Raw genomic sequence first — 21833 nt, 5'->3', positions numbered from 1 at the left:
GAAACTCGTCTATTCCCCTGACTTGAATTCACTGTGTAAGTGCACAAAGTCTAAAGTTGAGCTTCAGTTAAATCCCGCAGATTCGCCCTACTCAACTCTTCCCATTGAAAAACATGCCCATCTCCATCTCCTTCACACCGACAGTCATTATTTCTGGCACTTTCAACATATTAAGCAAACCCAAAACTGTTTTCCCCAGATGCTGAGGTGCAACTGACCACTCATGTGTACAAGTATAAACTAAAAAGTTCTGTTGCCTGAAGTTTCATGGTTGCCTATAACACAGAAAGTTAAAACAATGAAAACCAGTTGGGCCTGATGCAATAGCGTAGGTTAAATTCCTCGTCTTGAGCATGCCAGGATCCCATACTGGTTCTAATCCCGGTGGCCCAGTTTCCCATCCAGCTCCATGCTTGTGCCCTGGGAAAGCAGTTGAGGACGGCCCAAGTGTTTGGGACCCTGCACCCGTGTGGGAGACCTGGAGAAGGCTCCTGGCTTCAGATTAGCTCAGCTCCAGCCATTGTAGCCACTTGGGGAGTGAACCATTGGACAGATCTTCGTCTCTGTCTCTCCTCCTCTCTGTATATCTGCCTTTCCCAATAAAAATAAATAAATCGTAAACAAACAAACAAAAAATGAAAGAAAGAAAACCAGAAGCACTTCAATGTTACAGGTAGTGCTGTGCAGTGTGTTAAGGCACTGTCTGTAATAGTGGCAATCCACAGTTTCCAGCTTAGCTCCCTCGCAATGCACCGAGAAAGATGGCCCAAGTGATCTGACACCCACGAAACACATGGGAAACATGGATGAAGTTCTTAGCTCCAGGTATTGGCTTTTCGAAGCCACAGCTTCTGTGACCATTTGGGAAGGCAACTAGTGGATGAAATATTTTTCTGTCTCTCCAGCTCTCTAACCCTGCCTTTGCCCATTTTTTGTGGTAGTGCAACTTGCCATAGACCCTAGTGAATTGTATTAGAAATTATTGAGACTACAAATTCTAGTCCTAAGAATGCTTGTCTAGTTATAACTGCACACAAGGGAGATAGCTATATAAAGTTATCATTGCACAATTTATATAAGCACTGTTAAGAATAGGAAAAGATTGGAACTATTTCAATGTTCAACATATTAAATGTTTCCTATTGTTTTTGTAGACCACATAAATCTGCTAGGCATTCAAATGACTAATCTAAGAGCAACACATGCAAAGCAAGGTACATGTGGGTGGGAAAGTAGTGCTGATGACTATTTTGGCAGTAAGTTCAGTTTCTTCCTATGTTTGATTAATGCTACAATTAATACAAGAAAAATTCAGACATGAAAGACAAATCACAAATCAATGTTACAGTCACTTACTGGGATCCTTTCTTCCTCTCGCCGTCTCCGACTTCTAAAAAGCGTTCTCCTTTTCATAACAAAAGAAAAAAGAGCGGGACAACTTGTAATTTTTTCATATAAACAATGCCATCAAAAACGGAGATTTCTAATTTAAAAATACAGATTTTCTAAATCAGGGTCTAATTTCATTATTAAAGACAAAATGAATTCTTCTGAAGGGATTGTGAACTTCTCTACCACCATCACAAATTTAAAATGGAAATACTAGTAGGACTCATTCCAAACTGAAGTATATCATAATAGCTTTTAATTTATGTAGCACAGGCAATAGGCAATTATTTTCTTTAATCTGTGAAGTAGAAAAAAATTAAGGACACAAAAGATGATTCTTAAGCTCACTCCTGAATCCAGCTTCCTGCTAACGCACCCAAGGAAGCAGCATTTCACGTGACTGGGTCCTGTTACCATATGGGAGACTCTGAGTCCCTGGTTCCTGGCTTTGGCCTAGCCCAGATCTGGCTCTTTGAAGAATCTGGGGAGTGAACCAGTGGACAGAATCTGTCTCTGCTGTTCCAAAATTCCCTAAATTATATACATGTATTTTTAAAAATGTGTTTTCATATACCTGAATTTCCTTACCTGCCTCTACCATAGTCCCCATTCTGCTCCATCTGCAAAGTGGGAACCTCCTTGGGAAGGAACGTTTGCTCCTGATGCCCTGTTACTATAGGGCTAGGCCGTTCGCTGGGAAAGCTCCTTGAACTAGACCTATTCAATGGTCCATCCCCCAATGACACAGAGCCATCTGTTGAAGGTTCTGACCCACTAGATGACCTAAAATGAGGCTTCACACTATAGGAAACATGAAAAGGTAAATCAATTAAAAAAAAAAAAAAGAAAAGAAAAGAAAAGAAAACCCACAACCAAACTTCAATCAGGGCAAAACTTGGCTTCTACTACACTGATTTTCTAAAAATTAAGTTGAAAACAAAGTGTTACACTGTAAAATTATAAGCCACTTTAAAAGCAGAATTTTAAACATTATATTGAAGAGATGTAAGGAACCAAAGTTATTGGAGATAAGTCTGTTTCCACATTAATCTTCAGATTGTAAGTATTGTCCCAAAGGTAAGGTACAGTCTTCACATGTTTAAATCAGCAATACCTTAAATTTATTAATAGATCTATGTCACACACTGTAAGGGGGAATAAAACATCCCTAGTGGGAATAATAAATGGTTGTAGACAAAATATGGTCATTTTTAAATATAAGGCACACATACACATGCAATAACGACATGTACACAACAATCAGCATTAATTTCCACAGGAGGAACTTGACAAAAACAGTCTAAAAATGAAGTCTAAGGTAGAGAACAAGAGCAGAAACCAAATCTTCCTCTTGTAAAGTCAATTTTGACATGAGTGATGGATCTAAGTCACAGTCTGTGAGCAGCTGTGGGGACATGAGGGTGACGTAATGGACAGAGATCAACTGGCTAATCCTCTGTCTGCAAGCAACAGCATCCCAGATGGGCGCCAGTTCACATGATGGCTGCTCCACTTCCCATCCAGCTCCCTGCTTGGGACCCTGCACCTGCGTGGGAGACCCAGAAGAAGCTTCTGGCTCCTGGCTTCAGATCAGCTCAGCTTTGGCCATTACAGCCACTTGGGGAGTGAACCAGTGATCCATCCTTAAAGTTTGTCAACTGTAGAGTTCAAACAGCATTTGCCGTTTACACAGCCCATATATTTTATAGCTACAAATATAAAAAAGACTTTAAATCAAATACTTATTAAGACTAGGAACTAAATAATAATTCCAATGGAAGCTCTAAAGCTGCCCAGATTCATTTTTTCAGAGAAAGATCACTAATATTAAAATTCACAGCCAGTGGCTGGAGATGTGGTACAGTAGGTGAAGCCTCTGCCTTAGGCACTGGCATCTCACATTGGTGCTATTAGGTTTGGATGAGAAAAACAGGTTTTTAGTCCAGGCAAAGGGTTTGATGAGTCAGGGGAGAGAGTGTGATGAACTGCTTGCTGGTAGAAGATGGGCCTGGGACTGGGGTCTGACACATCTTAGGCATGGGGATGGGAGAAGGCATCGGTTCCTTGGTTTATGCATGCGTGTGACTTGTAACCAGGGTACTCAGCGTGACACGCTCCAGAATGATCTGGGTGGTTCTGACGAGGGCCTGAGAACCCATAATAGATTCACTCCCATTCTGCCCAGCCTAACAGGTACCAGTTTGTGTCCTGGCTGCTCCACTTCCAATCCATCTCCCTCTTTGTGGCCTGGGAAAGCAGAGGAAGATTGCTCATTCCCTTGGGCCCTGCACCAACGCTGGAGACCTGGAAGCAGCTCTTGGCTTGGGATCAGCTCAACTCCCGCCACTGCAGCCATTTGGGGACTGAAGCAGCAGACAGACTCTATGTAACTCTGGCTCTCAAATAAACAAGATAAAGCTTAAAAACAAATACAAAAAAAACAATGTAGGGATGCAATAGGTTAAGTCACCAAAGGTATTCTGTACATCACATAGTGGAGTGCCAGTCTGGAGGCCTGCCTGCTCCGTTTCTGATCCAGCTCACTGCTCGTGTACCAAAGAAAGGATCAGAATACTGCTCAAGTACTTGGGGCCTGTCACACCAGTTCCAGCCATTGAAACCATGTGGGGAATGAATCAGCAGATGAAAAGATCTGTGCGCATTTCAAACAAATAAGTAAATCTATCTAAAAAACAAATAAAAAAAATTATGTTACAAAGTTTCATACAAAGCTACTTGTTACCAAGTAGAATTACTCTGTTAAAGTATAATACGAAAAATTTACTACGATCTAATAAGAAAGTAATTTAAAAACATATCAACTGGGCCTGGCGCGGTAGCGCAAGTGGTTAAAGTCCTTGCCTTGCACGCCCGGGATCCCATATGGGCGCCAGTTCTATCCCAGCAGCCCCGCTTCCCTTTCAGCTCCCTGCCTGTGGCCTGGGAAAGCAGTCAAGGACGGCCCAAGGCTTTGGGACCCTGCACCCGTGTGGAGATCCGGAAGAGGCTCCTGGCTTCAGACTGGCATAGCACTGGCCGTTGTGCTCACTTGGGGAGTGAATCATCGGACGGAAGATCTTCCTCTCTGTCTCTCCTCTCTGTATATCTGCCTTTCCAATAAAAATAAAATAGATCTTTAAAAAATTTCATATTTAAAAAAAAAAAAAACATATCAACTATCTTACCTACAAACAACTGAGGGTGGATATGCTATTTATATGTTTAGAAATTACCACTGACTAAATCATCACATTTTTATTTAAATGTTGCTGCACTGAGATGCAGTGCAGGACACTAGGTCTGAACAGCCCTCAGATTTCATCATCTTACCATTCACCAAGAGGGACTGACAATCTCAATCCAGGCAAAAGAACAAAGGAAGAAATAAATGACAAAAGACAGAAAGGAAGGGAAAGAAAGACAAAGTATGAAAGGTAAAAAAATGCCTGGATTACTGACTGTTAGTCCTACTCTAACTCGGGCACAGGATCACCATTGGGCTGCCTCAAGGCCAATTACTTTCTCTCTGAGCGATGCCAGACCCCCCCCAAAACACACACACACACACACACACACACACACAAACCAAACAAACTAATAAGCAGCAAATAAAAAAGATGAAAGGTTTGCTAGTCATCATATCTTAGCAGCCAGAATTTGGTTGGTGGTTAGAATGTTCTTAATTTTGATCTGTAATATCACTATTTTTATAGAAAGTATTTTGATGTTATTTCTGTATGAAAAGTTAAGCAAAACAAATGTACATTAGTGTTTTCAACAGTGCAAAATAACATTAAACCTGCTCTGTCTCCTTGATACAACAGGGATGGGAATATGACAAACAAAAGTATTTATTTATTTGAAGGTTACGGACTGTGAAAGCCAGAAATCTCTCATGGTGTGGCCCATTCCTGAATGGTTAGGTTGGGGCCAGGTCCAAGTCAGGAGCCAGTCTGAAGCTCCCTAGTGGACGCAGGGCACTGAGTACATACATGGGCCTTCTTCCACTGCTTTCTCAAACACGTCAACAGGGGCAGGATCAGAAGTGGGCAGTTGGGGCTTGAAACAGAACCCTTATGGTATGCTGATGATCCAGGCAGAGGCTTAATCTAGGATTCCACAATGCTGGTTCCAGGACACCATTTAAATATGCAGAAATGATCTGATGGGAACTTCTAGATACCTTAGTACAATCTCACCCCTTTGAGCGAGACACAGCAGACAAAAATTAAATGAAAACAAAAAGCCATACATCTAACATAGTTTTAAGTAAGCACAAGTATTTTAAAAATCTAAAAATGTCAACATTGCTTTTAGTGTATTTATAATGATGTTTCTGGCAGGGTGGGGACTAGGCAACAGCAGGCTCAGCTCGGGTCGGCTGGGAGTAACTGCTCATGTACACCTAGGATGACAGTGAACGTCCGTTTCCACTCTCTTCATCTGTGAAGAGTCTTGCCCAATTTAAAGGGCAGCGCCTTTGTGTTTACAAATTTTTCAGGCAAAAGAAAAGAAGCCGGAGGACGCTAGGCACACTTCTACTCCTATGTCCTAGGAAAAAGCTCAATTTTGTAGTTAACTGTTATCATTATTACCAAGCTAGAAGAGTCATCTACAAAGAACATAAATAATATGTTGATAAAACACTCTGCATTTTCACAACATGAATATCACATTTGAAATTTAACAGTGTTCTAACAGACGACAAACAACCACCAGTAGCCAGTGCTCTGGTGTAAAAGGGCTTAGCCACCACTTGCAACACAGACAGCCCACAGCATTGCTGGAGGCTCCACTTAGGGTCAGCTCCCTGCTAACACACCCAGGAACACGGGGAAGAGTGTTTAAATCCTCTGGCCTTTGCACCAGCCGGGAGACGCACATGAGGCGCCTGGCTTCAGCCTGCCCCAGCCCAGGTGCTGGAGCCATCTGGGAAGTGTATCAAAGATTCTCAAATCTTGCAATAACTGTGTCAAAAGAAGTCTCAAAACTCTTAAAATAGCATTTCCAGAATCTATTAGTAACATTATTTTTACTCTGTGACGCCCCTTTCTCCAATGAAGCACGTTTCAGGAAAAACTCATTTAAAAATGGGAAAATTTTTGTAAGTCACTGTGAAAAACATTTTCAAGCAATCTACCTGCCATTACAAAGCAACTGCAGGAATGAGATCAGGAATGAGGTTGAAAATCCTTGAAAAGAAACCGCTGAAGCAAAAACTACCCAGAAACCAAGAGGCTCACAAATAAGCATAGAAGAAACATTAAATACAATATTAAATTTGTCAACCTTTTATTCTTTAGTCCAAAGCTATAATAAACACCGTATATCTTATATCATCAGCTGATGTCTAAAGGGAACGTCTGTATCTCTCATATGACAGCAGACAGGTTCCAGATTCTTACTAATCTCTTCTGAACCAGAGTGCAAGTTCGTGAAACACACTGCATGGGTCCCCCATTTATCAACTCCAGGACATAGTATTTTACACTTTTTGTCTCAACACCCTTTGTCTAAAAAATAGATAAAAGCAGTGGTGGTTGTTCTGTAGTGGGCTAAGCTACCTCCTGGGATGCATCACAAGTGAGCCCTGCTGCTCCACTTCGGAACCAACTCCCACTATCTATCAGGCAGTACAGAGATGACCAAGTACTTAGGGTCCACCAGGAGCACCGGCTGCTGTTCTGGGCTCTTGGCTTTGTCCTGGCCCAGCCCAGCCACAGTGATCATCTGCGCAATAAACCAGCAGATTTTCTTTCTGTAATTCTGCCTTTCAAAGAAATACAATAGTTATATCAGCACCTATCTTATAGGGTTATGAAAACAAGCTAACAGGTAATGTCTTAAGAAGCAGACAATGGCACCTGGCAAGGTAGCCTAGTGGCTAATGATATCGCCTTGTATGTGCCAGGATCCAATATGGGTGCCAGTTTGTATCCTGGCGGCCTCACTTCCTATCCTGCTCCCTGCTTGTGGCCTAAGAAAACAGTCCAAAGCCTTGGGACCCTGTACCCACGTGGAAGACCTGGAAGAGGCTACTGGCTCTGGCCATTGTGGCCATGTGGGGAGGGAATCAGCAGATGGAAGAGCGTCCCATCTCTTCTCTCTCTCTGTATATCTGCCTTTCTAATTAAAAAAAAAAAAAAAAAAAAAAAGGCAGACAACAAATGCTCCATAAACAGTACCTATCACTTGTATACTCCTGGAAACCATTTCAAAATTTAATTCCTAATCAGAACACAGCCCCCATTCCAGGTCACACGCCCCTTGGTAGGAACCTCAACCCAGCTAGGGCTGTCCCCTTAGCTCCCCAACCGGGAGCAAGAACCTCAGAGCATACCCTACATCCGGTACCTGGGGAGGGTGGGAAATTGGGTGGGCCTTCTCCCTTAATACCCCCCTTTAAACATGAAGGAAACAAGATGGGAAAAATCATAGTCTTACCCACTTTCCTGTAGCCCTTGAACCTTTTTACCCTATGTAAAGATTGCTAAAATATAAAATAAATGCAAAAAAATCAATTCCTTAATTCTATTTTTTAAAAAATTCATTAATTTTTATTGGGAAGGCAGATATACAAAGAGGAGAATCAGAAATTCTTCCTTCCACTGGTTCACTTCCCAAGTGGCCACAACGACTGGAACTGCCAGAGCTGATCTGCAGCCAGAAACCTGGAGCCTCTTTTGGGTCTCCCACGCGGGTGCAGGGTCCCAGGGCTTTGGGCCGTCCTCTGCTGCTTTCCCAGGCCACAAGCAGGGAGCTGGCTGGGAAGTGGGGCCACTGGGACATAAATGAGCCCCCGTATTGGAACCTGGCGAGTGTAAGGCAAGGACTTTAGCCACCAGGCTACTGTGCTGGGTTGTCAATTCCTTAATTCATTAAAAAAAAAAAAAAAGCTGTAACATAAAAACAATTTTGGAGAAAAATTCATTCTTCAAAATATATCCATGTAAAAAACCAAACAGTAATGTAGACACAAGATTTTATGTCAGTCTGTTCTATTATTTAAGAAGGGCTGACACCACGGAAAAGCTGTCCATTTCCGCCTGCAACACTGGCATCCCCAGTGGGCACTAGGCCAGGTCCTGACTGTTCCACTTCAGAGCCAGCTCACTGCTTCTGGCCTAGGAAATGAGGCAGAACCTGGTCCAAATCCTTCGGCTCCTGGACCCACATGAGAAACTAGGAAGAAGCTCTGCTTCCTGGCTTCAGACTAGCTCAACTCTGTCCACTCGGACCATGTGGAGAGTAAACCAGTGGACAGAAAAGCTCTTTACATAAGTGCATAGAAATAAATATAAATCTTGGTGGGGGGGGGAACAAAACCAACAAGCACAACCCCAAAAACCTGACCAGTCTTAATATTCTCTGATCTCAGAGTTAAGATGTTAAAAGATCTGGTAGTCAGATTTTTTTTTTTTAAGATTTTATTTTTATTGCAAAGACAGATTTAGAGAGGAGAAAGATCTGTCTGTCAGTTCATTCATCAAGTGGCCACGGCGGCTGGAGCTGAGAGAATCTGAAGCCAAGAGCTAGGAACTTCTTCCAGGTTTCCCAAATACTTTGGGGAGTCCTCTAATGCTTTCCCAAGCTACAAGCAGGGAGCTAGATGGGAAGTGGAACAGCCGGGACCACAAACTGGAGCCCATATGGGATCCCAGTGAATGCAAGGTGAGGATTTAGCCATTGACCTGGGCTCCCCAAAATTTTAAAAAAGATTTAATTTCATTTTTGTCCTCTGGTTCTCTTCCCAAACGGACACAACAGCCAGAGCTAAGCCAATCCAAAGCCAGGAGCCAGGAGCTTCTTCAAGATTTCCCAAGTTGGTGCAGTGGACGAAAGAGTTAAGCCATCCTCCTTTGTTTTCTCCGGCCATAAGCAGGGTGCTTGATCAGATGTGGTGCCACCAGGCTTAGAACTGGAGCCCACATAGGATGCTGGCGTTGCAGGTGGAGGCTGGTCCCACCACCACACCAGCCTCAATCATGAAGTTTTTATAAAACACAAACAAAGTATTTTCACTGACTCTGCCAAAAAGTACATTTATTAATGCAATCCCCCAAGAACCACAGGAAATTGTCTAAAATAGATTCCAGTTATGATTTTTTATCTTACCGAGGTTTTTGGAATGGTCGACCCATATTCATAGCAGCAGCATTTGTTTTAAAAGATCCTGGTGTATTAAAGCCATTCATAAAGCTACCATTGGGAAACGGAGCCTAGAAAAAAATTTTATTGTTTACACAATATTAATGGTTAACATAACATTTGGCATGAGGGTCTTAGGAAATCTCAGTGAGGTAAATCTATCAATTTATTCTGCAGGCTAAAAATAACCCAAAATGTTAATTATTTATTTTTATAATATTTACTCCAATTAATGCCTGATTCATAAACAATAAGTTAACTACTTTATTAATTAATGAACATGTTCAGACAAAAATTTCCGAACATAAAAGCATTTCTAAATTCTTAAAAATTGTAGGAACCATATAGTCATTTATGTTTATTTAGTAGGAAGGAGTAGATAGGCATATTATTAAAAGCCAGAATGTATCAAAATCGACACTAAGTAAACTCTTAATCCAACTTGCATTAAAAATTTACTATTTTATGTAACTCCATAAAGATCTCTTACCAATGGTGTTTCAAAGTAAGGTGCTGGATTTGGAGACCAAGAATGAGGCACAATACTGTAGACCGAGAACTGCTGGTGAGGGTTATACACCGGCTGCACAAAGACTGGTGAGGCATACTGTGCTTGAGCTGGAAGGGGCTGGTTATACAGGCTGGTATCCATTAATCGATAACCATTCTTAGCAAAAAAAGTGTTGATGGCTTTTATCCTGGCCTAAAAGCAAAAAGGAGTACTAAATGATTAAGTTTTTAACTTCACAAATCAGTGCAGCCCAAAAGAAAGAGATGACAGCTTGAATTAACAGTAATAGAAGCCAGCATTGTCGAATAGCTGTTAAGCCACTGGCTGCAATTCAGGCGCTCCTATAGGTGCGAGTAATTTTAATAACAGATTTCCCGAGACTTGAGAAGAGATTACATCTGTCAGATAGACATCGAAGTAAAACTTGATGCTGTGTCAAGGTACGCTTTTACAAAGAATTGCTATTTGCAAAGATTTTAAATGTACGTATGAACCTGTTCAAGCAGTACATAATACAAGTCAGAAAAATCCTTAAAATCACTACAAATTACAATTTTTTAAAATTATCGAACAATTTTTTGGGGGCTTTCACCTCCTTGTTGTATTTATAAATATTTCTTACCATGATTGGCTTGCCCTGAAAAGTTTTAACTTCTTCTCTTAAGTATTTAAAAGCCTGTGAACAAAGTGAAAAGAAACTTTCGTTACCACTCAAACATTCATGGAAGCCACATCTACCTGACCATGAGTTAGGAAGCAGTAACTGTATTCTCTGAATAAACAAAAAATGCTGTAAGTGACTCCTCTGAAAAGAGGGAATAAAAAACTAAAAATGTAAGACATTCTCAGTTACAGTTTATGCTGACTATAGTACTAAATATACTCTGAATCTATATATTTGTATGTAAATATGTGTATAATTTATATATAAATATACATATACTATATATTGAGATTCAGAAATTCATGGGCAAAACCTTAAAAACGAAAAAGAAAAGAAAAGAAAAGAAAAGAAAAGAAAAGAAAAGAAAAGAAAAGAAAAGAAAAGAAAACAAAAGAAAAGAAAAGAAAAGAAAACAAAGAAAGAAAGAAAGAAAGAAAGAAAAACAAATGAAGCCCGGAATTGTGGTGCAGGGATTTAAGCCCCTGACTGTGCCACCGTCATCCCATACGGGCACAGACTTGAGTCCAAACCAGCTGGCTGCCCAGGCTCCTGGGAAAGCAGCAGAGCTCAACCAGCCGGGCTGAGACCTGGAAAAAGCTTCTGGCTCTTGGCTTCCATGTGGCCAGCCCTAGCCACTGTAGCCATTTGGGAAGTGAACCAGCAGATAAAATATCAGTCTCTTTTTGTCTGTAACTCTGTTTTTCAAATAACTGTATCTTAAAGAAATACAAAAACCTTAACCTGAAATAACAGTGACTGCTGAGTAAACAGTCTTCAATACTCTGATTTTTAAAAAAGATATTATTTATCTCAAAGGCAAAGTTACAAGCACAAGGGAGATGATGATATTTTTTAGAAAAAGAAAAATCGAATTTTAACTGGAAATGCAGATTCCACAGAAGGAAAGAGACACAGAGAGACCTTTCACCCACTGGTTCACTCCTCAAATGGCCACCTCAGCCAGGGCGGAGCTCTTCTGATGCTAGGAGCCAGGTGTTTCTTCCAGGTCTCCCACATGCGTTTAGGAGCCCAAGGACCTGGGTCAGCCTCCGCAGCTTTCTCAGTGTGTAAGTAGGCAGCTGGACTGGAAGTTGGAAGAGCCAGGACATGGAACTGGTGCCCATGCAGGATGCTGAAACTGACACACTGGGGACTGGGCTTGCCACTCCGCTGTGCGGACCCCAAAGATTTCATGGTCGTATATGCACTGTTTTGCATCCCAATGGGTTGCCCATGTGGATGGCAGAGGCCCAACACTCAGGCCATCTTCCACTGTCTTTCACACAGAGGGAAGCTGGATTCTAAGTGGAGAAGCTGGAACTTGAACCAAAATTCATACGGCATGCCAGCACCACAAATTAAGGTGTACCGCATTATACTACAGTCACACCATCCCATATTAGTTTCGAAACAGTTTCAATATGTGTATAACTGTTTTGAAACTGAAAGTGAACAAGCTTTGGGCCCAGTGTGATAGTCTAGTGGCTAAAGTTCTCACTTAGCATACCCGGAATCCCATATAGGTGCCAGTTTGTATCTCAGCAGCCCCGCTTCCCTTCCAGCTCCCTGCTTGTGGCCTGGGAAAGCAGTCAAGGAAGGCGCGAAGCCTTGGGACCCTGCACCCACATACATGGAAGACCTGGAAGAAGCTCCTGGCTCCTGGGTTCAGACTGGCTTAGCTCCAACCACTGCAGCTCCTTGGGGAGTGAACCAGCAGATGGAACATCATTGTCTCTCCTTCTCTTTGCACACCTGACTTTTTTTTTTATTACATTGCATCATGAGACACAGTTTTACAGGCACTGGGATTCCCCCCTCCCCTCCCCAAATCCCGCTCCCCCCCCCATGGTGGATTCTTCCATCTTGTTGCATTAGCACAGATCAAATTCAGTTGAGATTTTTTTTCTTTGCAAGCATCTACAAAACATAGAGTCCAGCATCTTATTGTGCAGATAAGTTCAACAGTTTCATGGGGAGACAGTCTCTGGTCTGAAGGTACAGCCGAAAGAGTATCATCCCAATCAATTGAAAGCCCCGACATTACATCAGTAACAATTTATAACGTACCAGAATTAGTTGATAAGATATTGTGTAACCAGCATGTTCAAAGAGAGAGAGAGAAAACAACAACAACAACAACAAAAAGAGTACAAGTTCTGAACCACATCCTATGACTTCTACATTGACATTACAATTATTAGTTTATATACAGCTGGGTTCTATACACCTTAAAATGGCTATAGATTACTATTCAGCTGTCTCATGTCTACTTTAATTTTAGTATTTAGCAGTTCATAGTGTTGAAGCATGATTTTGCAGAACCTGGCTGTTTTTCGGGTAGTCTAGCTCTATAACTGTAACAAGACATATGTCAACAGTTTAGGTGAACAGTTTTAGGAGGGGTGTGCAGAGAAATCCTCAATACCCTAGTGAGAAGCAACCAATCTTCGTGTCCCACCCAGTGAGTTATAAGTGCATCCCCACTGCCCATTTCCTATTTCTAAGCTTTCCTCGCTGTTCTCCATCTATTCTAGGGGTTTTTTTTGTTTATTTGTTTGTTAATTTGTTTTGAGGGGTTTCTGGAGCAATCCTGATGGTCATTATGAGAGAGAATGGGGACCCAAAATTAGAACCAGGCAAGAATCAAAGAAAGCTCCTCTCCCTAGTCCCGAAGGAAGTTTACTGTTTTGTTTCTGCGGACTGCTCAGTGCTCCTGGTTGTCATTCTGATGACCTTGGATCCTGCAAGGCAGGGTATGGGCTTCTTCCATCCCATGTGGGAGACCCAAATGGAAATGGGTGACCTCAGAGTTCTTGGCCTCTGAAGACACTCCAATTCCCCGTGGTCTCCTTGGCGATTGGGATGTAGTCCTCGGAGCTCATACTGATAGTCCTTGGTGAGGATCTAGGAGTCTTCAGAGTTGAGATACAAGCTTCCTCCTGTCTACCTGCTCCACTCTGGGGTTCCCCCCTGCTCTGTGCATATGATTTCCTATTAAGAGGTTGTTGGGATTGCTCCTGATTCCCCCCATATGCCTTCATAGTTTTGCTATTGTCTAATGCTGATTTGAGTCTGTTGCCTATGAGTTACCAGTTATGATCCTGATAGGTTATACTTCCCCTCTTCCTCACACCTTCTTGGGTGATGTAAGATTTCTCTGCTCTCCCTCCCCCTTTCCGAGTAGCATAGAGCCTTACAAGTATATTAGGTTTTACAATTCTTTGATGTAGATCAGAAGCAGTCTGACTCATATCGATTATTGATTCATTGATTACTTCACTATATCTTATTGCATGAGATACAGGCTGTTTGGGGTTGAAATAATATTACTGTTTCAGATTGACATCAATTCATAACAACCACATCAACAACATCTGACTTTTCAATAAAAATAAATAAACCTTTAAAAAAACACTTTGTTCTTACCTGCTGTGCATCCGTGTCTGACTGGAAGGTGATATACCAGCTGCTATTGTGTGCAAACTCACAGCTTATCACCTTGGGGCAGTTTTCATTTTTGAACAGAGCTTTTACTTCCTAAAAAAGAAAACTTTGATGAACTCTTACAGTTTTTTTTGGTGTGTTAAGGCTGATCTCTTACTACATTCTGTTCCCACCTCTTTGCTCATTTGCAGTTTATAACCCTCTTCCTTTATTTTTCTGGTGAGGGTAGATTACTCTTTGAAACACACTGTGTACCAATATAATGCAAATTTTATTATGATAAAATCTTATTTTATGTTCAGAAAAAATGGAGTATTTCACTTCTAGTAGCAACTTCTAAAATCTCTTCAGTTTTCAGGTTGTGTTAACCAGAAACGACGACCTTTTTTTTTTCTACACCTTCTAGGCAGTATTCATGCATTCTCATTGCATCCAGATGCTTTCTTCAGGTGACTTACAGACTTGAGCTCTGGGTAAGCTTATCTCCATCATTAATATAACCAAAATAGGCTCCAACAAGTACACAGGTGAAAAAAAAAACACGATTACCAAAGGTGGCAAAATAGTTAGCAACAAGTAATAAGCACATAATATGAAGGGGAAAAAGAAAGAACCACAAGAGAAAGAAAAAAGTGTCTACTTAAACTAACAAGGGTTGGACACATGATTCAAAACACAAAGAAATTCTGGGCCCAGTGCAGTAGTCTAGTGGTTAAAGTCCTGGCCTCGAATGCGCTGGGACCCCATATGGCTGCCGTTTGTAATCTCAGCAGTCTGCTTCCCATCCAGCTCCCTGCTTGTGGCCTGGGAAAACAGCCAAGGACAGCCCAAAGCCTTTGGACCCTGCACCCGTGTGGGAGACCCAGTGGCTCCTGGCTCCAGATTGACTCAGCTCCAGCCACTGTGACAGTTTGGGGAATGAATCAGCGATGCAAGATCTTCCTATCTGTATATCTGACTGTCCAATAAAAAAATAAAAAACTAAATCTGAAAAAAAAAATCTGTTTGACTCTTATCTCCATTTTTACCATCAATTTCCATCTAGTCTTATAACGACTAATGTCTAAAGAAATTTTGATACTAATCAATGATTACCAAATGTTAAGTATGTTAAATATTAGAATCTGGTAGGTTAAACTGACTCAAAACATCCAACATCACTAGGCATCAATTTTTAAAAACTTATTAAGCTGAGTGGAAAATCAACATGAGACTAACCTGTATTTCAACCTTTTAATCACATTTTCAGCACACTGAATTTCAAAAGCCATGTACACACTTGTAAAATATCCTTGTGAAATAATAATCAAGCCATGACTTCCATGAACGTGGTAAACTATAATGGCAAACAGGTCACTACGGCATTCTTGGAGTTGTGTCTGAAAGGCCATTAGGCTGCCTCGCACTGATTTCCACCTCCAAGAACTCACTCACAGAGGCAGCAAGAACACCACAGTTCCCCCTTGGGAGGCCTGTCTGGGTAGGAGTCCACTTCTCAACTAAACAATCATGCTGAGCAGGCACGAAGTCTGGCCTGAGCTCCTAGCTCCTGTGCAATTGGGGAGGTTATCAGAAAGGAGATCTCTGTCCAACAAAAAACAACATTAAAAATCTTAGAACCATTCCCCAAATATTTCTAATTCACTTGAATGTATGATATGTTACTTTAAATCTTGGTGTAATCCCTATTAATCCTTTAATATGTGAGAACAGTTATGCACGTGGATTTATCTGAACTTAGAGTCAACAAGTTCATTTCATCATAGGACCAACATAGTAGGTTAGCAGGTTAAGCTACTCCCTGATACACTGGCACTCCACGAGTGCCAGTTCCAACTGCAGCTGCCCTGCTTCTGTGTAGCTCCCTGCTGATCCACTTGGGAAAGCAGTGGAAGACGCCCAAACGTGCAGGCCTCAAGCAGCCATGTGAGAGACTGCAGACATCAGGGAAGCAAGTCAACAGATCAAAGACTGATTTCCCACCACTCCACAACTCTGAATAAATACAGAAAAGATTTTTTTACAAGTTTTACTTGAAACAGATTTGAGAGAGAAAAGGAGACATGAAAAAGAGCGGTATTCCACCCACTGGTTTTATTCCTAAATGGCCTCAACAGACAGAGCTGGACTAATCCAAAGCTGGGAGCCAGGAGCTTCCTCTGGGTCTCCCACACAGGTGCCCAAGGACCTGAGCCGTCCTCCCTTGCCATAAGAAGGGAGCAGAAGTGGAACTGGAGCAGTCAGGACACCAACTAATGCCTCTATGTGTTTAGCCTACTACGACACCATGCCAAGCCCTTGAATAACGGATGTTGAAAATAACTGTAATCTACCTGACTGAATCTTTTTTTTTTTAAGATTTTTTTTTTTATTATTATTTTTTTATTGGAAAGGCGGATATACAGAGAGGAGAGACAGAGAGGAAGATCTTTTTGGGCCGTCCTCGACTGCCTTCCCAGGCCACAGGCAGGGAGCTGGAAGGGAAGCAGGGCTGCCGGGATTAGAACCGGCGCCCACATGGGACCCCGGGCGTGCAAAGCGAGGACTCTTAACCACTTGCGCCACCGCGCCGGGCCCTACCTGACTGAATCTTAAAAGACTACCACTACAATCACTTTCCTTCATTTTTTTTTTTTTTGTAAAATTATTTATTGGAAAACCAGAGATAAAGGGGAAACCAAAAGAAATTTTCTGCGACCCATTCATCCCCCAATTGGCCACATGGCCAGAGATGAACAGACAAAAACTGGCATTCCATCTAGGCTTCCCATGCAGGTGACAGGGCCATTTTCCACTGCTCTCCCAGGGGAGTCACACTGTAAACGCTATCCCTGAGATTTAAAGTAACAATCTGGGTTTAGCCCAACACTCAGATATGAAATGCCTGCCATCTCACAGGCAGCGCTGGTGTTCTCTGGTGACTTTAGCCTTGCTTTATTTTTAAAAACAATTAATATAGTACTGCTTTGTTCCTTTTGTTTTTCAAATACATGCACTCTATATATTCGGAACATGAATCACAACAGCCATAAAATTTTCTTAACAGTCTTTTATATTCCAGATACTGCTCTAAAACTCTTCATAAAATTATTGTCTGGTTTACTGGATGGGGAAAAAAGCTAAAAGAGTCATTAAATCGCAAAGTTTGTAAGTTAAACTTTCAATTCAAATCCAGATCATAGCCTAAGCTCCTTAATTCAGATTTATATGTATTTTTAAAAGACACTGATGGCCCTAATGGCCGCCGTCCTCCATCGCTCGCCCAGGTCTGCGGCAGGGAGCTGGACAGCAGGTGCAGCAGCCCGGACACAAGCTGGAGTGCGCATGGGGCGCCAGCGTGGCAGGCAGTGACTTTACCTGTTACACCACACTGCCAGTCCCCTGATTTATTTTACTTCTGAACAGTATACTTCCCCCCACTCAGGAATTTTTCTTTCAGTTTGTTACTTTTGACATGCATAGTCCACAGTGGCAACTTGTTTTCTAATTTCTCTATTCAGTCTACACAATGCTGAGTAACATGGGCAAAAATATTTAACTATTAAGGTATTAAATTTTTTTATGTGCAGACTGCCAGAATTTCTTTTCCAAATGGCTAATCAATTACAAGATATTAGTTACTAGTTCATCTTCACTTTCTTTAACTTATGGTGCCTTAACATTGCCGCTTTTTGTGAAAACTGTTGAACAGTGTTAACAAAAACAGGCTTAGGGCTGGCATGGTGTACAAAGATACAGGTGCTGCCATGTTAACTGAGCCTCAGCTGCTACACTTTTGACCAAACTCCGTATGGGTGCACCACGGTAGGCAGTGGAGGACGGCCCGACTGCTGGGGCCCCTGCACCCATGTGGGAGATCTGGAAGAGGCTGCTGGTTTCTTGCTTCTGTCTGGCCCAGCCATGGCCATTACAGACCTCTATGGAGTCAAAAAGTGGACAGAAGATTACACTCTCTGTAACCCTGTCTTTCAAATAAATAAATCTTAAAAAACAAAATCAAGTTTAAATCCAGACTTAATGGCCTGTGAATTCCAGGGCAAGTCACAGAACCATCCTAGTGCTCTATCTGCTACTGTAAAGGACAGAACGTGGTATTGTCATACACCTCACACCAGAGTCCACTTCTGGACTATGCTACTCATTCAAACATTACTTTATCGTGGTATCTACTCCAAATTATCACTCTGAATGCAGCTAACTGCCAAGGTTAGCTCCACCTTGTTAGTCTTGTGTATCATTCCAAAACTTAACAACGAATACAAGTTAGCTTCATTAAATCACCGACTCCTGACTTACCTCTACCGGTGTTGTCTCGGGAATCTCTCGGAGGATCACAATGCAACGCTTATGACTCGGTCTCACCTTTTCACCCTTCTCATCAACCTGTACCATGGGGGAAGCTGAAAACAATTTTTGGGAGAAAAAAAACGGGTTTTATGTAGAAGTGACAAGTAGCACCATTAACACTGTCATCAAATAACTACTCATTTCAATTTCCCCCTGAGCAAAATTAGCAGACATGAGGTTAATATGCTGAAGGCCAAAATAATGATAAAACATTTTTGGGGGACTGGTATGTAAGAGTATTGCAAATATGAACTGAACAATATTAAAGATACCTACTAAGCAGTATGACACTATGTTGATACTGACAAGAGGGCTTCTTTGCAATTATCAGATTCTTCATTCAGTAAGAGGTTAACAAATTTACAGTACCAAAAAAATCATTGTACTTGCATTTACATCAATACGCTTTACGATCACAATTACAGAGACCCAGAGCCATGTTCTAGATGTTGACTATAGGGAGTACGGAATAAAGATGGTCCCATGTAGTCAAAAGGTTTATTTCTAATTCCTTCAGAAAGGTAACCTAACCCCCTAAGTGAGTAAGTAGAAATGAAGTCTAAAGGCCTGACTTGAAAATCATTTTGAGAAGATTTAGTACATGCAATTGAAAGGTAGAGTGACAGAGTGGAAAAGAGAGATCTTTCGGTTGCTGGTTCATTCCACAGATGGTTATAATAACTTGGGCTTGGCCATACCAAAGCAGGAAGTCCGGAACTCCACCCAGGTCTCCTGTAACAGGGCAGAGGCCACAGTATGAGTCATTTTCTACTGCTTTCCCAATTGCATTAGCAGGGGGCTGGATAAAAAGCAAAATGGTGAGCCTGGCGCCATGGCCTAGTGGCTAAAAGTCCTCGCCTTTAACGCCTGGAATCCCATATGGGCACCGGTTCTAATCCTGGCAACCACACTTTCCATCCAGCTCCCTGCTTGTGGTCTGCGATAGCAGTCAAGAACAGCCCAAAGCTTTGGGACCCTGCACCCGCGTGGGAGACCTGGAGGATTTTCCTGGCTCTGGATGGGCGCAGCACCAGCCTTTGTGGTCACTTGGGGAGTGAATCATTGGACGGAAGATCTTCCTCTCTGTATATCTGACTTTCCAATAAAAACAAATTAAAAAAAAAAGCAGCAGAATGGCCACAAGTAGAACAGGTGTTCTGGCAGAGGATGCCAGCACTGCAGGTGGAAGCTTAACACGGTATTTCACAAAACCAGCTTCTGTAACTCATTCTGAGCATATTCAGCTGGAATCGGGATCAGAAGGAGTAGCCAGGATACACTGGTACTCAAGCATGGGTTCTGAGTATTCTAAGTGGTGGGTTAACTTGTGCCAGAAGCCTACCCCTAGAAATAAAAACTTGTTAGCAAATTTCCGAGCAGGGTTCATCAGCCTGCAGGCCGCACTCATCAACAGACTATGAACTTAGTTGAGAATAAAAGAAAGCAGTTCACTGAAAACATTAGCATTTTTAACTTGAAAAACTGAAGTTTTGCTCCAAATATGTGTGATAGATATTAGACTGTAAAATGTAGCCCTTACTTTGGTTTCACAACTTTGAAATAGGGTGTGGGTATCCGGCACAGCGACTATGACACCGTTTAAGATGCCCACATCCCAGACCAGAGAGTTTGCAATTGATTCTTGCATCCCACTCCGATTCAGCCTCTTGCTAACGCACTCCCTGAGTGCCAGCAGATAATGGCGCTGGGATTTTGGTCCATGCAACCTCTGTTAAATTTTAGGCTCTTGGTTCTGGCCTAAAGCAGCCCCAGGAGTCAGATAACTGGTGAGCGAGCCAGTCAATTACATATTCTCTCTTCATCCCTGCTTTCAAGTAAGTATAATTTCTTTTTTACAGTTTGCAACAGGGGTGGGCATCAACTCAGCAGTTTAAGGTACCAGCGAGGATGTTTGCATCCCATGATGGAGCTGGGTTTGAGTCCCGGCTCTGTTTTCTCTTCCAGGACCCTTCTTATGCACATCCTGAGATGCAGATGATGGCTCAAGCCATGGGTCCCCGCCACAAAGATGGGGGACACAGACTGCTGCTCAGGCTCCAGGCTTCAGCCAGGGCTGTTGTGGACATCTGGACAATGAACCAGCGGATAAGAAGCTTTTGTTTCTCTTTTTCTATCTGCCTTCTAAATAAAGTAGAAGTAAAATTTTTGAAATGTTTGAAATAGACTGCTTAAAAGGGTGTGATACTGACAATCTTCTAGTAGCTTCCAATAGCCCGATAAAATGCGATTAGAAGAAGCATTTAAGACACTGGTTGGGCACCAGAAGGCTCTACCTCAGGTTCCGACTCAGCATCTTTTTTTTTTTTTAAAGATTTATTTATTCGGCCAGGCGCAATGGCGCAAGTGGTTAAGTCCTCGCCTTGCACGCCCGGGATCCCATATGGGCACCGGTTCTAATCCTGGCAGCCCTGCTTCCCATCCAGCTCCCTGCCTGTGACCCGGGAAAGCAGTCGAGGACGGCCCGAAGCTTTGGGACCCTGCACCCGCATGGGAGACCCGGAAGAGTCTCCTGGCTTTGGATCGGCATAGCATCGGCCCGTTGCGCTCACTTGGGGAGTGAATCATCAGACGGAAGATCTTCCTCTCTGTCTCTCCTCTCTGTATATCTGCCTTTCCCATAAAATATAATAAAAATAAATCTTATAAAAAAAAAAGATTTATTTATTGGAAAGTCAGATATACAGAGAGGAGGAGAGACAGAGAGGAAGATCTTCCATCCGATGATTCACTTCCCAGGCAGCCGATGCTATGCCAATCCGAAGCCAGGATCCAGGAACTTCTGGGTCTCCCACGCGGGTGCAGGGTCCCAAGGCTTTGGGCCGTCCTCGACTGCCTTCCCAGGCCACAAGCAGGGAGCTGGATGGGAAGCGGAGCTGCCGGGGTTAAGAACTGGCACCCATATGGGATCCCGGCGCATTCAAGGCGAGAACTTTAGCCACTAGGCCACGCCGCCGGGCCCCCCACTCAGCATCTTAACAGCACACACTCTGGGAGGCAGCGAATAATGCCTCAAGCTGCTGGGATACTGCCAGCCACACAGGAGACCAGGAAGGAATTGTGGGTTTCTGCCTTTGGCCCAGCCCAGTTCAGTCCAGTAAGCATATTTGGGAACTAAATCAGTGGATCTGTTCATAGCTTCTTTCAAATAAAACGAAGAAAAGGGAGAGAAAGAGAGAACAAGAGAGAGAAATAAAATAAAATGCTTCTCCTTGCTAAGCTGCTACCAAGATGAACAACCAAAGTGCAGAAATATAGAAGAGGTGCCTATACTCACAGCCAGCAAAAGAAATGACTGGAATAAAACAGCCA

At 42.4% G+C, this 21833-nt stretch overlaps 1 protein-coding gene across 4 annotated transcripts in view; it reads right to left on the bottom strand.

The window, feature by feature from the left end:
• Nucleotides 1-21833, bottom strand: part of LARP4 (La ribonucleoprotein 4) — a 47496-nt gene that overhangs the window by 11706 nt on the left and 13957 nt on the right. For 2 of the 4 annotated variants that reach the window (XM_040978994.1, XM_040978977.1), the window contains 7 exons: nucleotides 18453-18556; nucleotides 14139-14249; nucleotides 10671-10724; nucleotides 10028-10240; nucleotides 9505-9608; nucleotides 1978-2190; nucleotides 1357-1405 (listed from right to left, as the gene is read on the bottom strand). In XM_040978994.1, coding sequence (XP_040834928.1) covers nucleotides 1357-1405; nucleotides 1978-2190; nucleotides 9505-9608; nucleotides 10028-10240; nucleotides 10671-10724; nucleotides 14139-14249; nucleotides 18453-18556 — 848 coding nt within the window. The remainder of the gene's footprint in view (nucleotides 1-1356; nucleotides 1406-1977; nucleotides 2191-9504; nucleotides 9609-10027; nucleotides 10241-10670; nucleotides 10725-14138; nucleotides 14250-18452; nucleotides 18557-21833) is intronic. The other 2 variants (XM_040978987.1, XM_040979001.1) reach the window with 2 other exon arrangements.

This window comes from Ochotona curzoniae, unplaced genomic scaffold (genome assembly GCF_017591425.1).
Source record: "Ochotona curzoniae isolate NIBS_2020 unplaced genomic scaffold, NIBS_Ocur_1.0 contig_1014, whole genome shotgun sequence".
NCBI lineage: Eukaryota > Metazoa > Chordata > Mammalia > Lagomorpha > Ochotonidae > Ochotona > Ochotona curzoniae.
The sequence above is the reverse complement of the archived record's forward strand: the minus strand, read 5'-3'. Positions and strand labels throughout refer to the sequence as shown.